Genomic DNA, 18,054 nt, shown 5'->3' with positions numbered 1-18,054 from the left:
CCTAGAGGATGTACTGACTGTTAGTTTTAAAGATCTTTTCTGAGTTTGGATAGAAAAAGCTTGGCCATTATGCCAATTCTATGAGATCTGGAGCAGGGAACAGCAGAGCCAAAATAATACTTGTACATAATTTGTATCAATTTAGTATCATCCTCATTAAAGGTTTGCAGACGACACCTGATGGGTATTGTAACATAAGGCAAACACTAGGGAAAAGCAGCTGAAGTCAAATGATTCTCCTGTGGGCTTCTCTTCCTTGTTGTGTGCAGAACTTTTTCCCTTCCTTGTGTGCAGAAAATGCAGAAGAAGGCACATTACAGAATGAGAAGATTCAAAGAGTGGGTCAGACCTAAACCCCAATGCTGCTCATTGTCAAGGACAGAAACAGTGAATGGCAACTATAAACTAATGCTGGAAGGTACAAAATACACAGAAGAGAGACCAGACAAGCAATGAGTGTGACAGACTAAAACACACAGGTACTCCAGGTGAAATAGCAAAAATCTTCACAAAGCAAAAGCAGAAATTATCTCCTAATAACATGGCAATCATTGATTTAGAAATGAAGGGTAATGCAAGATGGAGACAATATTTAAAAACCTTGTGGCTACATGAAACCTAGTTATGAAGAGCACAATAATGGCAACACTTGGGAAAAAATCCACTTCCATGGTAACTGCAAAAAAATGGCCAGTGGCACAAAGAAAGGAGAATAATTTCATCATATTTCTCCCCTGTGTCAACTCAGCTTCGCTACAGACTGAGGAATAATTTCTTGAACCATTCATATTGAATTCTAATGATAAAGCAACTGCCATATTCCTAAATTCTTTTCCAATGTACACCCAGAGTAAAACTAAATAACTGCTTCAAAATGGCTGTGCCCCAGCTGCTCTGCCTCAGTTAGAATATTGGGGCTTCTCTCAATTGTACATTGTGTTTTTCCTTACTAGCATTATTTGAAAAATTGCATTAAACATCTATGCCAAGCATCCAGAATACTTCATGCTATAATGTGTCAGAGTTTTTCTGCCAGCAGCACAATAAACTGCCAGAGAAAGTCAGGAATGTGCAGTGGCTTTGTGCCAGACAAGCCAAATTTCCATGTGAGACCTTGGCCAACGGGCTCTCTGCATGTGGCTTTTCCTTCAGCAGCACCCAAAACATGCTTTAAACACTCTGTAGCTCTCATTTAGGAAGCAAAATACATTTTCAAGTCTGCATATTAGGATCACATTTTATGCCAAACTCCTGGGAATGGGATGTTTTGAATGCTTTAAAGAACTTCATAGCTTGAAAATGAAGCGTAGAAAGAGCTGCCAGAATGGGGTCTAAGTAAATCAGCTTGAGAGGTTTCAATACTTCATTACTTCCAGTAATTTTGCTTATATTGTGACTTTTGTCTCACTTCTGTCTCCTTTTCTTTTCTGTGCATTCCAGACAATTTTTTTGCATAGTAGAAATATTCTGAATTAATGAAAAAATTAGCAATCACATGCTGTCTTTAGTGCTAATCAAGAATGGGAATCAGACACAAAGCTGAAACCCTGTTCTTAAAGATGAATGTAATGTCTTAACACGGTTGTGTCAGGATGTCACACACTAATAAACTCCCACAGCCTTCACTTGTGAAGGAAGTTTGAATTGATATTGCAAAATTACTTCTCCATTCTTCCACTGATTTTCATTGCATTGAACCAGCAGACTATGAATTTTAAAAGAGATGATTATGCAGCAAATACATAATACACCAGCAGAGTTATTTTGTGATGCTTCTGGTAAAAAAAATATGAAAATTAACTGTTCAAAATAATGTTAAATACAAGGAAATTGCATGTATTTTATTTCCTGAAAATCTCTAATTAGATGAAGTTCTGGTCAAAGTTCCTCAGAATGAGGAACACAGAAGGATTGCTCAATTGCACTTACAACTAATGAAAATTATGAGTATTGAATTTTTAGTCTTTTCTGTAGTGACATAGAACAGTTTGTGTGGGTAATCTCTTCAATGTTTTTTACTCATTTGCATATATATTCCACAGAGGGAAAAATTGTTTTAATCCCCAGATGTTTTATTAAAATTAAAATACTTGAAAACATTTTATAACAGGCCACAGAGCAAAGAACCTTAGGGGTTTCTATCTGCAAGTTGAATTTGTATCTAGGAAAGTAACAGTTTATTTCACTAACTTCCTGAGAGCATCAAATTCCCAATCCTTTCTTTCCTTCCTTTCTTTCCTTCCTTTCTTTCCTTCCCTTCCTTCCTTCCCTTCCTTCCCTTCCCTTCCCTTCTCAATTACTACAGGGAGTCTTTACTCTGGCAGTGTGAGCACCCCAGCAGCTGATACCAGGTAAGATGAGGCACTCTGCAGTGGGAGTGGGAATGGGATCTCCCTACACATTTTCTCTCTGCATTTCAGATAAAAGATTAAATAAATGACTGCAGTTAAAACCTTCCAGGCATCCACTCTGCACCATGGCCACGATGGGCAACTGTGTCCCTCACTGAGCAGATTCTCTGCTGCAGCCACCACCTAATGGAGTGTTCAGATTGCTGGTAAACAGATAATTCCATGACACAAGTAACAAAGACATGCAGAGTTAGTGCAGAGTAAACATCTCTGTGCTGGGAGGATGCAGGGTGACATTGGCACGGGCAGAGTCAGGCACCTGCAGCTGGAAGTGAAATTCTCCACAGGAGCAAAGTGCAGCCCACAGGGAAAGCACTGCCTCTGCCTTCACCTTCCTTACCCCATTGCCCCAGGGTCATTTAATTTAATGTCATTTCCCTGATTACAAACACTGCTTTTTGTAGAGACTGAGAAATACAGTGAAGAAACAGAAGAATCTGGATTTAATGGACAGGAGTACAAATTTGAGAACACTGAGGCATTATGTACCAAATACCCCAGCATGGGAAACAATAAAAAAATAAATTTCCCTCTGAAAGGAATTTTATATTAACAGGGAAACTGCATTTCAACAGGGACATTTTTAGTCTCATAACAAAGCCAAACAGTCCAAGGACACATCCTATCACTGTACACAATTAAATCAATGACTAAACAGTAACATTTGTTTGCACTTGTTATAATACCTGATTTATCCTTTTCTGCAAGTGTGCATAAAAGAATATTTTTGTTAGACACTTATACTTGTTGCTTAAAATATTTTTTCATACATTAAAATTACTAAGTTCTGCAATACGCCATAAGCCTGTGTATAAATGTATTCTGCTCCCCTGAAAATTCAAGCCTTTATAAAAACAACGGCATTTCTATAAGAAGATGTTTAAATCAGTCAAAAGTTGCAGAGGAAAACAAGATCAAAGAAGAGAGTTACTTGTATGCAGCAGATCAGCCTTCTAAATTCTGCCTTATTTGCACAAAATAAACCATAACACCATCACCCAACCTTAGTTACATAAATGAATTGGCTTTCAGGGTAAAACTAACCTAAACTATTCATTTGGGGCTTGGTACAGGTTTTTGTTTGTTTATTTTTTAAATATGACAAGATTTATCTCCACCAACAGATAAATGGAAGACTGAGAAGCAGATGAAATATTTTAATTAATTTGAGGTTCTTCTTTCTTTCAGATTGAGTTAATTGAATCACAGAATGATTTGGGTTGGAGGGGCCTTAAAGCTCATTTCATTCCACCCCCTGCCATGGGCAGGGCACCTTCCACTGGGACAGGTGGCTCCAAGCCCTGCCCAACCTGGCCTTCAACATTTATTCCAAGCTTGTATTCAGGACCATGCACACATGTGTGGAAAACAAGCTTTTAGGAGCCACAGAGGCATTCTCTGGTGATCTGTGAAAAGAAAAACTCAAAAATACCCCAACAAAACGCAGGGCTGGAATCCCTACTGTCCTCTCTGTAACAGAAGTTCCAGCAATCTCTTGCTGGGCACCAAAGAGGGATTTATTCTGCCTCCCTTTGCTGCCTGGCCAGGAGCAGGATAACTGGGAGAGCCCACAGCCCTGGCAGGCTGGGATGAGCTGAGGGCCTGGGGATGCAGGTGACACTGATTTGAAGGCAATGAGCTCAATTAATAACAGTGCTCCAAGTGTGAGCTCCATGAGAACCATGTCTGGAGGGTGTTACAAAGCAGTTCATCAGCAAGTAAGCAGCTATTTTTAGTATGTATAATGAAAGAAAATTGACAACAATTCCAGCTCTTTTGCCAAATACCTGCAGTGCTAAACCTTTCAAGTTAGACTTAAAAAGCACTGGGGAAGACTTGACTCTGACAGATGTCTGAAAACACTCAGATACACAGGTAATGAAAACATTTTTTAGAAAAAGCCAAACTAGTGGTGTTAGAAAATACCCTACAGTTTTATCTTGCAGGAGTTTTTTCAGTGAGTAGGATCTGACCTTGAAATGTGCTGGTGAAACCCTGCTTCCATTTATTTTTAAGTACCTCAAAATAGTGTGGGCAAGGTTCAAAAACCAACCCAAATGGACACAGAAACAATCAAAACGCTCACTAAGCCACTTCAGAGTGGGCACCAACCAAACTGACCCTGGCTACTAATTATGATAAGATCAAACAGTTTCAGACTCCCTGTGAGGAATTACCATTTCAAAGCCCAGAAGACAAGGGAAGGGATGTGAGCTCTTTCCCTGTAGTTGCTAACCCTGCTAACTGTTCCTTTTACTCAGCCAATCTGACTCCCCATGCACTTCATGTTGACAATAAAGTACATGAATTTCCTGGGAGAAATTATATCCCTCTAAATTAAAATTATGAACAGCTGAAAGATAAACAGACTATATGGTATTACCTAAACCAGCCAAGCATTTCCCTACAAATGCCATGTACTTAGGAATTACTGCTTTTAATAAGTTAATAGCCAATATCTAAGTGTCATGAGTGGAATAAAGTGCACATACAAGCAGTAGTAACTAATAAGAAGAATGCAGTAAGCAACTTTAATTAGAGCAAAAGTTAATTAAATTCACCATGGAGGATCAGAAAAACAACTCAGATATTATATCCTCACGACCTCAGTGATGATGTTACTGTTCCCTAAAGTGTTCTGCCCTACCTAGCATGCCATAAAAAAGTGTTCATTCCATCTTGCTGTTAATGGAAGAGGGGAAACAGGAAAAAGAAAAGGTGTTTCATTATTTCATTCCCCCTTTTCATTCTCTTGCTCATTGAGTATTGCCTGTCACACACAGCTTCTGCCTCTCTCAAAAGTGCTTCGGGCAGAGCAAAAGTGCTTGGGAAGCAAAAAGCAAGTTGTTTATCTTGGTGGTTTAAAGCAATTTGAGTTAAATCATTCCATCCTGATACAGACAAAGCTCAATAACTAAGTTTAGTCACCAATTCTTTCAACTCACCCACCAGAATTTCTCCTGGACAAGAATGTGCCCATTCTCCCTTCCCTTGGACCCTGTAAGAAGTAATTCTCTAATGTGTGCCCCCATCTATTGCCAGACATCAAACTTTTAACTGAAATATCCCTGATATCACTCAGGAACTGCCTGTTTTTACTTCCAGATAACAGGAATTGGGGTGTGCTGCTCAGCAAACAGGACCTGACCTGCAGTGCTGTTGATGTTCTTCCCTCTCCTCTGCTCTCTGTGAATGTACTGATTTCACATCTCTGGGCTGCAGTCCCTCCTACAGCAAAACTCCTCCAATTCCCCCTTTCCTTGCAAGCCACAGAACACCCAGACCATGCAGGGGATCCTGCCAGGCTGTGCTGCACACCCTGAGGGCACAAGGCCCACCAGCTACACCTGTCCCTGCCCAGGTGACACCACACACCCCAGATGTGCCCCACAATCCTCACAAAGCTCTTTGCAAGGGTAGAAAGGGGAGATTCATGGTGAAACACCTCCTCCAGGGAGTAAAAAGCCTTCATGGAGCCTCCTGTTCACAACAATAGAGAATGCAAAACTTGCACTGTGTTGATATTTTTTGTGTTCGGTGTGTTGGGGTTTTGTTTTAATTGTCTGTTCTTCTCTTGGTGTTATTATGAGAGACCTAAGCCTGATCCCCTGTGACTTTTTCTCTGCTACTTCTCTGGTTTGTGGTAAAGAATGTTAACAAGACAAATCTAGAAAACTAAATTAGTCTTCAATTTATTTTGTAGAACATTCATTCCCTGAAAAAAAATCCCAAAACCCAAACAAAGAAAAATACAAAACCAAATTTCTATAAAGACTGTTAAAAATCCTCTCTCTCAGTCGTTGCTATAACATAAAATTAAGACATAAAGTAAGATCAATAACTCATTTCCTTATGCATTCCAGAGAACAGCAACATAATCAAGGAGTATAAACAGTGCCAAGTCATTTTAGGTAAGCAATTTGTTTACAGGAGAACTATTAAATAGCTTCTAAACAATTTTTTTTTTAATGCTGTCTTATTTCTTTACACAGGTTAAAGCATGGAGTGACAAAACCTGCCTGGAACAACTTGTCCACGGAGTTCAGAGTCATCAGGAGGCACATGACACACACAGAGTCCCCCCAAAGTAATTTTTACTGTCAGGACCTGACACCACCAGGTGAAGCCCCAAGCCCCAAAGACATTCTTTGACCAGGGACAGACACTTCCCACCCTCACAGAAAAAAATAATCCAATACTTGAGGATAATGCAGGTGTCAACAGCATTTTCTAGATGAGAGAAACAGTTTTACATATGAAAGGTTTGATGTGCTGACATGTGCCTGATGATTGTAGGTAGTTTTGTACTGAACTGTTATTTTTTAGAGTAATTCTTGCAATACCAAAACTGATTGCAATCACAGCAGCAGCAGCACAAGAATGTGCAAGGAGTTAGATTTTACCTGAGAGGCCAAAGACTGGCTCAGCCAGAAAACCAAGAGGGATGAAACTCGGGTAATGTACAAAATTTTACCTGAATTTACACATCTGTACCTGCCCACCTCAGAAGAGGGGTCAGGGATCCCTCTGCATGGTCATTAATGTTCATGAGTGACAAGTGAGGTTTGGACAGCTGACTTGAACCATCACCACCCACTAGAACATAATGTTCACTTTTGAATCACAGAATGCAAAAAAAGCCCCAAACAACCTTTTCATTTAACATAATTCCATTCAAATCCTAGATAAAAATGTATCCAATATCAAAATCTGTTATCAAAAACTGTAAATTTTATTGACAGTTTTATTGACACTCTCAGGAGGTGATCAACTTTATTAAGTATCCTCAGTCTTCTCTTTTTATATATTGTAAAAGTAGAAGAAAGGTGTTACTGTGACATTTCAAATAAACAACATCTGTGTACTAAGTTCATTCAAACCAATGTACTTTTGACACTTAACTCCTAGATCTGTTCTGCTGCAACTTCTAGAAAACTCAGTGTTACCGCCATGCCCACAAAACTAAAATAAAGAAGTGCAGGTGACTGTCAACAGGACCTGTCACAGTCACCTCTACTTTTTTGATTTAAAAGTGTATTCATTTCATAACACAATGAGCATCTAAACTCAAAGTGTTTCTTTGAAAACAAGAAGCCAGAATAAGTTCAGCAGGAAAAATAACATCCAAATAAATTAAAAAAAAAGTAAGTAATTTTCTCTTTCCATTTTAAGTGGACTTGAAGTGCAGGCAACAAGCTATTTAATGGATTGTCTCACATGACCTTCTTGGCATTTCCCAGGCTGGAATGATAAAGTAATCCTAGACTGCACTGAAAAATGTTTTGTAGGATATGAAATGAGTGACTCTCCACAAGAACAGAGAGCAGGAGCACTGGTCCTGCCCCCCTCTTTACCTGTTCTGCACCATGCTCATGGCCATCCAGTCCGAGGGATAAACGTTCTTCCCAATGAGATCTTTGAACATTATGAATGTTTCCATCAAAAAGTCCTGGAATGACAAAATGCAGTCAGGCTGGGGCTGGGTAACACACACTTGGAAAGGTTTCTGTGTGATTAAGGAGCCAAGATATGGGGTTTTCCACTTTGCTCTCAGTGAAGTCAAGAGTAGAACTCCTGGTGATATCAGTAAATCAGAGATTGGAGCCGAAGTCCTGCAGAACAGCAGTCTCAGATTCCAAATAGAAGCTAAAAGCCATTACATATCTCTCTTTGGAAAATAGAAGACATAAATGAAAGGAAAGAAAAAGTTGTAGTACTTCTGAGTAAAGTTTGATACTTTTTATGAATTAATCTCACTATGCATAAGAACAAATAGGTTTAAAAAATACACAATTTTTAAATTTTTTACTCCATTTAGCTCAAATTTAAAATTTCGGTTATGGCACCACTCTGACTTTAAGAAAGGAAGGAAAGTGATCAGTTCTTGACAAGTGCAGATATTGCCTCCATGGTCTAACTGTAGATGTAATCCAGACCTGTGCCACTACCCTGACTTACCTGACAGCTACACCAGGAAAGAAAGAGGACACACACAGGACTATGGAAACCTTTGGTACCATTAAATTATGGCAGAAACAATTGCAATAAAAGGATGCACTACTAGAATTTATTGCATTTAGCTTAAAATGTTATTTGTACCAGGAGTAGACCCAATAGTGAAAATCGAAATGGGTCACTGTATGTGAAATGTGGAGGGAATGTTCAGCTAGTCGAGGATGAGTTTTGCTGTTATTTTGTTCTGGGTTTATTCTTTTTTCTTCTCCCTTTTCTCAAAAGAGTACAGCACAAAGATCTCATTACTTCTGCTGGATCATTACATCTTCTTTGGTGCCAGGATCAACAGAGAAATTTGTTTCTTTCCAAATTTCAGATTACAACATTGTCCAGTGTCACCAGTAGAAGAGGGAGGCAGTGCAATAACACAGAGATAAAAAATGTACAGCAACAGAATTCATTCTAGGAAGAACCAGACAAGAAACTTAAAAAAACCCAAAAAATCTACTGATTTTTCACAGGAAATCAAATACTGTAACTATCAACTCCACGATCACTTAGTACTCACCACTAGTTCTGAACTTGTCTGGAAAGTTTCAATGTACACTGAATAATGCTGGTCATTCATCTGGTTTAGGATCGCTGTCATGCACGCCACAAAATGACTCTGAAAGCAAACCAGGCAGAATCAACACACGTGGATTACTTAAGATATTGGATTGTACTCCTTCTAAAGTTGAAGCATGTGAAATGCCTGAAAAATCCCTTTATGTATGTAAAAATAAATAATATTCAAGCTTTTGTGAGCCCAGATGAAAGAAACAAACTGAGAACTCCAAAGGATTATTCAAAAGCTGCCTTGGCAAGGGACAGGCTCTTGTGAGAAAGCTGCATCATTAATGAGACACCACATGGAAACACACATTGTGACAAGAAAAGTTCCTATATAAAGTACAACTCAGTGTCACTTAAGACTCCTGAAAGGCATGTGATGTTCCCTATTAGGAATTCATGGGAAGAAAATAAGTTAGAATCAAAAATTTCTAATAATTCTAATGTTCACAGGAAGAAACAGGGCAAGAAATGCTATATTTTACATCCTGTAGGTGTTTAAGCAGCTATTAGAGAGTTCTCAGACTTCTAGAGAACATTATGACCTTCACATCTCAAAACTTGTTTCAAATTTCCTCAAAAGGTAGTATTTAGTCTTTCTCAATTCCTAAAGTCAAAATGCTGAAAGATACAACATGATTTCCAGCCCTGAGCTTTCACTGTAAATTACTGAAAGCCACAAGTTTCTTCACCAAGCAATAATAATGAGTTTAATAATTTGCAGTTTTCCTTTAAGACTGCGAAGATTCCTCTTTATTGATCCCTTTTAACTTGCTGAAGTTTTAATTCTTGGTTTAAAAAATGAGCCTGCTTTCAATGCTTCGATTTTATTTGAACACCAGAATCGATGAGCACGCCAAACAATTTTGCAGCTTTCCTTGCCTCTTTTCAGTGCCCTTGCTGGGGGTGCCCAGATGTGCAGGGGATGCTCTGGGATGCTCTGGGCTGGCTCCTGCTGTTACATCAGAGTCTCACCCAACCATTTTGTCCCCATTCCGGAGCAGTCCCAGCCTCAGCTGCTGCCTGTCACCACTAGAGGTCTTGTTCTTCCCTCCACCAGCTGCTCCTCGCTTCGTGCTGCTGGGGCTTTATTTATTTATTCCTACGTGAGCAGACCCAGCACACTTCTTGCATACAAAGAGTGAAATTACAACCTAAAGGACCTATCCTACCTTCTTTTGGAGTAACCTTAGTGCTAGTGAGAGCCTTGCCTACTTTTTAAGGCTAAGAAGACTCATTTTCTGCAGGTAAACCAAAAGCTTTCAGGTAAGAAATCGTGTGTTCTCGGGTATTGATGCTCTTCTAAAAGAAATGCTGGATTTCCTGCAGTAGTACTTCACTTTTACAGTTCTGGAGCAGACAAATCTTTGCTGTGGTGTTAAATGCATAGCTGAAAGGAATAATGAATTGCAAAGGATTCGGTACTGAAATTGTGTGGGGGTTTTCTTCTCATGTCTCGATTTTGAAAAAAAGATTACCGGCAGAAGTTAGAGAATTGACACGAAAAGCAGCTCGTATTTTTAGTAGTTAAGCATTCAGCACTGAATGCCTTCTAGACTCAAATAATGCTGCTTGAAATAAGCAGCATTTCTTCACAAGCATTGAATAAATATATTATGATGCTTAAGGGCAGAAAAGACTTTAAAGAGGTTATTTCTTTTGTTAAAACCAACTTCAAAAAATGTGTCTAGCTATGTCTGTGTTTGTGGTACAGCACAAACGCCTTGGTGACTGGTTATGGTGATTTTAAAATTAACAGATGAAATGCCTTTGAAAAGAGCCATACACAAAGATCACATCTTGCTGGCCAGGACCCCACATCAAACCTGTTAAATTCACATCAGTTGGGCTGAATGATAGCAAAAAAAGGTGTCAGTAAAGATGGTCTGCTGCAAAAACTTCCTCCATCCTTCCCACGTAACTGTAAAGCAGGGAATTACAAATACTGATTGATCTTTAATCATTTTCTTGCCAGCAATCTCAACTATCAGAAATCATCTGCTAGCACCTTTATAGGTTGAAAGCTTGCCCCTCCCTCCTAATCCCCAAATGGCAGCAATAAATATTGGCTTCTCAGAGGCAGCCTCAGATCTCTGAAGAGCCCCTGCACCCCCAGCACTGCCACTCTCACTGGCAGAGCTGAAGGGTAACACAGGGCTCTCTCTCCAGAGCTGTGCTCAAACCTGCAAATACCTCCCTGCATTCACTGAAATTCTCCTCTGGGGTTGAAGTGCCTCTTACTGGAGTGTGCAAAGAGCACGAGCTGCCTGGGAATACAGTAAGTTCTGCACAAGAAGCAGCTCTTATGCCTGGACACAGCCTGTGTGTTCACAGGATGGGCAGAAGAAATTCAGAATCACACAACAGTCTATTGAAAAACTTATTTCATTAAGTCAAACGTTGTACATAGGGATTCAATAGTATAAAAAAGGTTGTGGCAGACAAGGTGAAGTTCAGGCAGAATCCTAGCAAATCATTTCTAGCTGTGCTCAAGCTTGTTAGGATTTAGCCTGTGAATTACAGGAGAAAACATTGATTAGAACTAGGTCAAATGTATAAAAAATAAATGTATTGAAGTAAACACTTGACTGCTGAGACAATATGAACAGAAAAAAACCCCCAGAAACAACTCTGCATGACTGTAAAGAGACTTAATAAAATATTTTCCAACTTCAATACATTAATTTCCTTGTGAACATGAAAACAGAAACAGAACTGAATTTTGTGCTGGATAATTTTAACTATTCAATTTTCCAACACACTTTAAAAAAGCCTGTAAAGAAATAGGACAATTGACAGTATGAACACTGCACTGCTGTTAGGAGCAGGAACATGAGTAAATAGGTAGTCAAATCAAAATAAAACAGAGGAGAAAATGTCCAGGAAACATTCAAATTCTCTGTCCACTTAAAACTGCCCATAATTAATAGCATACGCAAATGAAATAAAGTGCTGGATTTATTATAAACACTACAAAGTAGTGGGTAAGGTGAAGGAGATGTTTTGGTTGAGTGTATATAAAGTACATCAGAAGGAACTGCAGACTTATTGTGTAAAACACACAGAGCTTCCTAAGGTCAAGCAGGAAGATGTGGCATCTCTTGCACTGCTGAAAAAGTGCAGATTGGCTGTGGATGCACAGGAAAAGCAGCAGCTGAGGAACATCAGGATCAGATGAGTAAGATGACAAACTTCAACACCTAGCAACTAAAGCCCGGCACACTTTATAATAGCAGATGGTGACAGGTTGCCGTAGTAACTTCAAATAGAGCAGCAGCACAAGGATGAGGCAAATGCTCTGGGAAAACAACAGAAATAACATGGAATGGAGCTACATTTTGATCTAATCTAGCAGAAGGGTTTCGGTGGCTGCAGGGTAGGCAATCCTCACACAGATGCACTTCTGGAAGGACTCAGGGGGATATTTATTTAATGTAGGCACTGAAGTAGCATTTACCCTCATTAACAGAGCACTTCACCAACACAGAGCCTGAGTGGAACAAAACCATGTGCACATGCTCATTTTGCTCAAATGGAAAAGGGGCTCTGCACCACCCTCACCACCTGTGACCCCACACCAATGATGGTTTGATTAACACACAGCTTTCTTGCTCTATTCTGTTTTAATAAGAACCTTATTCAAACAACCCAGCATTTTTGTGGTGTTTGCAGCAATCATAGATTAGGTTTAATTCTGAACTCCCTTTTAGGATAAAAGTTTCAAAATTCATTGCATGTTAGAAAGAGTTATTGTAAAAATAAAGGACATAAAGAGAGTGACCAGGAATTTTATCAGGCCAAAGAGTTCTGTTTCGGTTGGTTTTTTTTTTATTCAGAAATAAGTACAAACATCCTTACAACTGGAAAAGTGACAAATATGTCATCTTGAGTGTAATTAAAGAAAAAAAACTAACCAACCACCTATTTTAATCAAGTATTAAAAATCATCAATATTTATGTTGTACCACAAATCTGTTATTGAGAAAGTCTCCAAAAATACTGTCTTCACAGAATCATTGAGTCATCACAGCTGTTCCTTGTCAGGAGCTAAAGAGCAACATGAAAACAAGTATGGAAGATGCTCAGTGACGCCACAAAGAACCACAGTAGCTTGAAGCCACTGTTCCTCAGAAAACCCCATTAAACTTTGAGAACTGTGGCACATGTAGAGGGTGAGACAAACATCTTGATCATATTATGCAAATACTAAACAACACCAGTCTGAAAGGAAAAATAAGCAGAATTTCAAGTGAATTGCTAATGCAGTAGTTCTGTTTCTGTCTAGAAATAGATGTCCCTGCCAATGCATGTGCAGTCCTAAAATGTACTGTTTCGAGCTGGAAAGGCACAAATACATAAACATTAAGAGAGGCTGCTATGCAACAACCTTGAGTATCCATCACGTGTGAAATGGGAAGAGCTCCCAGTCCATGCAGACCTGGAGCCTGCCAATGAGCACATGGTACTAATAATTCATTTACAGTAACATTCATCTACTCTTAGTGGGTCAGAGTTTTTAATTTTCCATTTATACATTCATATAGTTCATTGGTTCTGTCTCCCTGTGTTTTATAGCTGACTGAACAGCATCCTGCCTCTGCATCTCACTGACAGCCTTGGATTTCTGACTGAAAACATGCTGGGCTGTTTTAGCTTGTTCTACCATTTTCTTTACATTCACAAAATTTAGCTAAAAGGATGTACAACTATAAAAGCAGCAGACTACCAGGTAGTACTACAGAACAATTTTGTAACACAGTAAGAGGAACAGCAGCTGCTCTGTCCAATTTTAAGATATGTTACAAGTTAGACAAACATAACAATTTCAGTATTATTTCATTCAAGACTTTTCCATACATAGATAAAAGCAATAAAATAATGGTTCATGGTAGGACATAAAAGTAGTTTGATTTTCATGGAGTATATTCTTTGCCATCTTTGGATTTTTTTTACAGGGGTCTATTTTTAACTTCGTACTGTTTTTCCAGCAATATTCCAAAAAAGAAGATTTTTCATTCTTTGCAATGCTTTTTTCTGCTGCTGGGTTTTGTTGTTTTTGGCTGGTTTTGTGCCATAAATCCACTCCAGAATTTCTGCTACTGTCTCTGGTTGATATGAACACTGTAATTGATTTAACTTCTGCTTAAGTCTGTGTTCAAACACAGTTGTGTCATTTACTTCTTTTCCTGTAATATTAACTTTATGTTCATCTTCAAGGCGTATTTACAAATAAATTATGAATAACTTTAATCAATGAGGTCAGAAGGTTGGGTTGAGCTCAGCTGGTCAGAACATGGTGCTAATAACACCCAGGTTGTGAGTTTAATACCTCTATGGGCCATTCAAGAGCTGAACTCAATGATCCCTGGGAGTCCCTTCCAACCCAGAATATTCTGTGATTCTTTTATGGTGATGTGATTTGGAATGAGCAATCATTGCTTGGTGAATTAGTCCAGTGCACAGTTATCAAACAAAAAAAAATAAACAAAAAAGAGCTGTTTCAGCTACTCACTAAAGTGCTGCTGTCACACTCCTGATCTCAGCTCTGCTCCCATCATTTGCCTGCAGGGATCTTTTCCCTCCTCCTCCTCTGCATCCTGATTGCCTCCCCACAATTGCCTGACCTTCCTGCCCTGCTACACATGAGGTGACCCCCAGGTCCCAGGGCTGTCAGGCTGCTCATTTCCCTAATTTCTTAGTTCAAGTGCTGCTGCACTGCCCTGATGACACCAAACCAGGGGCAGCCAAGCAGGCAGAGCGTGGCTGGCCCTGCCCAGTGTCCCAGTGCTCTCATTCCATGTTAGAGATGATGCAGTCAGCATTCCAGAGAAACTGTGGAACTACACACAAAGAACAGGCAAGGAATAAGGTAAAAAAATACCACCCATTATTTATTTACTGTAACAAAGATTGGCCAATCTCTTCCATTTGAAAGGACTGAAAACCAAGTTGGGAACTTGCAGGAAGTGATGCAGGGGCTGGGGGAAAATTCCCTGGCCTGAGGTGCAAAACTGAACCAGGGCTGCAACAGGAGACTGCAGAGCAGCTGCAAGGGAGAGCAGCTCTGGGGTCAAAAAGAACAGAACTGAGCAATCCAAGCTCTTCAAAGTGCACTAACATCTTTTATTGCTAAGCCATGTACTTTAAATTTACACAATGGGAAGACGAATGTCTTGGATGATGATTCACTTCCTTAAAACAGAGCCACCTCCTGCATTCCCAGAACTATATCACTCTATTTGATTTTGTTCTTTTTCAGCTGCACTTACTGAAGACAGAAAAATTAAATTAAACTTCAACTACTTGATAAGAGATGAGACTAATAAAATATATTTGTGAATGGCTAAAACAAAACTTTATCACAGCAGCTCTGCTTAAAACTGTTGAAAGTCATTTCACTCCAGAAACTTCCTTCTTATTTTTAAATTGATCTTATAGAGAAAATAGGACCCAATAAATAAATTTTTAAAAATTTCCAACAAATTATATCCATTAAATGAACAAATCTACCCACAGTGTTTGTTTAGGATTGATTAATAGAAACTAGCAACTGTTAGAATAGTTTTAATTTGCATCTGAAATATTTTTCGTATTTAAATGATATCCAGTAACGGATTTTATTAAGTTTTTAATTGTTTTGTAACAGTGGGCTCCACTTTTAAGCTTGGCAAAAAAAAAATACCTTGGAGTCTGGTTAGCAGAGTAACAGGCTAAAACAAAAATTGACAGGAAAACCCAAAATCTGTTTAAAGAGAGCTTTTCATACTGAATCTTGGGTAAATTGCAGAGGGAATTCTCCATGAAAGAAAACCCTGTGGAAACACATGTATAAAGATGAAAGGATAAAACTTCCAAAAACGACAGAATGTCCTGCCAATGGACACAACCTACAACCCACAACCTACAGCCAATGGTGCATCCTCCTCGGGTGTGGGTCTCTTCAAGGGATGTCCCAGTTGATTGAATTTCAATTATAATGTAACATAATCACAGAATCTTGATATTCTAATAATATACAGATGGGAATTTCCCAAATGGCATTGTCTGGATCAATTATTTGTGGATATGTTAATCTGTATTTTTAGGGAGATTCTAACACATTATCCCTGGGCTCTTGAAGAATAAGTAATACTCCTTTAATAACTCAGCACCAGCCCAAGAGCTGGATTCATTACAATAAAAGTAGAATGAAGATGAGTGTTGAAATTTTTTTGAACAACTAAATCAGGGATTATTTTAGCTCTTGGTTTTTTCCATTTTTTTTTTTTTTTTTAATGAGATAAAGAAAAGCCAGTAAAAAGCCTGTAAAAGGTAAAGAACTCCAGAGTGTCCTGGTTTAGGCTCCATCAGGAGTGTGACTATCCCTTGGTTGCTCAGTCACTTCAATCCAGGAGCCTCTGACTCCTGAAACCAAAATGGGACAAGACTGAACTCCTGTTCCAGGCTGTTTGGAAAATGCCAGGATGGAAAAAGGCAGCACCTCCTCTGCTCCCCTGGCATTAAATCCATCTGACAAAAAAATTATATCCTTATTCTGAAATTAAAATTTGCTCCCCCCATAAAAAACCCCCAAACATAAACCACCCTCAGAAAAATGGGTGAGTGTTGATTTAACAGCACTGTGCTACAGCAGCTCTCCCCAAACACTAACTGGGCTTCAAGCAGTTTTCAACAGTTTCCCAAACACCCAAAATACTTTGTGGTGTCTCATCCTCTGACCACCTGAATTCCTGAGGATGACTGGATGCCAAAAGGACACCTCTTTGTGTTGCTTTACTGCTAAAATATTCAAGGCTATTTGCAGAGGTTTATTTTTCCTCATCTCTAAACTAGGATTTCATTCAAATAGATTGTCTTGCTAAGAAGCCAGGGTGCAAACACATTCTCCTGGACAGAGCAAACAGAAATCATGAGTGCAGATACATGTTAGGGAAAAAGCAGAACCACAGGCATATAAAAGCAAACTTGATCAATGAGAGGGCCAGAGAAATATAATTTGTTATGCCTCAGATATTTAGAGTTTGTATCACCTGAGCAGTCTTATAGTCTCTTATTTTTATGATTAGTCACTGCAGTACAGAGTGTGTGGGAGCATCAGTACATATCTAACAACACACACAGAGAAAAGGTGATGATTAGAACCATTACAACCTACACCTCCACTGTATTTTCCATATTAGTGCTATTTGCTTTAATAGCAGCTTCAGGACTATGCTACTGAAGCTGTTCATAAAAGCTTCTTAGATCATGGTCAGTAGTGTCATCTTTGTTGTCCTCCCTTGAAATGCCACCAAAGTTGTAGAGAAGGAAATTTTCTGTCCTTTTAGTTCTACAGAGCTGGGGGACAGAGCAAGTGTTTGGTAGATGCTGATACCATGGTAGATATCATCACACAGGCAAAAGAACTTCTGAGGTGTCTGAAGAGGTATCTTATATCTTGACAACATCATTATGGTGTGTTTTAGAAACAAATCCTTTTCCCATTTATTTAACATAAACCCACTGAGCTGAATGTTCCATTCCAGCTTCCTAGATCTGGATCTTGTGATCTGTTGTGTTGTTCCTGGTCAAAGACTCTCCAAACTATGGCTGCAATGTTATAATATTAAGGAAAGAGTCTGGGAAGCTGGAGAGACTGGAATCAAATTTTCCATTTGGATTATTATCAGTTTTCAAGGCAAGTTCATTAAGAAGAAGAAAAAAAAGTAACTTGTTCTGCTCAGTTTTTGTTTTAAAGGAAGTTGCTAATATTTTATATCTTAAAACAAGATTTCCTAGACTGCAGAGCTCAGTATCAGGAATCCAGTAATGGAGAGTATTTTTTTCTTAATATTTCCCTTAAAAGAAATATGTCTATCTTTTATTTAGAAAATATGAAAATAAGGCACTTAGTACTAGATCAAGGCCATTTGTCTTTTTTCAATTGGCACTGTAGTCACATGAGGTAAAAGTGTCTTTTATTTGATCTTGGTACAAGGTCTTGACCTCCAAGACTGTTAAATGCAACAAACAATAAAATATTTAAGTAATATTTAGCAAATAATTACAAATCATTTATATATATTTAAAAAAAACA

The 18,054-nt window shown here is 38.8% G+C and overlaps 2 protein-coding genes across 2 annotated transcripts in view; one reads left to right on the top strand and one right to left on the bottom strand.

The window, feature by feature from the left end:
- The window catches only part of DOCK2 (dedicator of cytokinesis 2), a 154,622-nt gene that overhangs the window by 49,244 nt on the left and 87,324 nt on the right, over positions 1-18,054 (bottom strand). The window contains exons 28-29 of the mRNA XM_015641547.3: positions 8,935-9,033; positions 7,766-7,860 (exon numbers count right to left, since the gene is read on the bottom strand). Coding sequence (XP_015497033.1) covers positions 7,766-7,860; positions 8,935-9,033 — 194 coding nt within the window. The remainder of the gene's footprint in view (positions 1-7,765; positions 7,861-8,934; positions 9,034-18,054) is intronic.
- The window catches only part of INSYN2B (inhibitory synaptic factor family member 2B), a 34,305-nt gene continuing 26,041 nt past the window's right edge, over positions 9,791-18,054 (top strand). Inside the window, exon 1 of the mRNA XM_015641558.3 lies at positions 9,791-10,244. The gene's annotated coding sequence lies outside the window, so the exon portion shown is untranslated. The remainder of the gene's footprint in view (positions 10,245-18,054) is intronic.

This window comes from Parus major, chromosome 13 (assembly GCF_001522545.3).
Source record: "Parus major isolate Abel chromosome 13, Parus_major1.1, whole genome shotgun sequence".
NCBI lineage: Eukaryota > Metazoa > Chordata > Aves > Passeriformes > Paridae > Parus > Parus major.
This window is presented reverse-complemented; position numbering and strand designations above follow the sequence as displayed.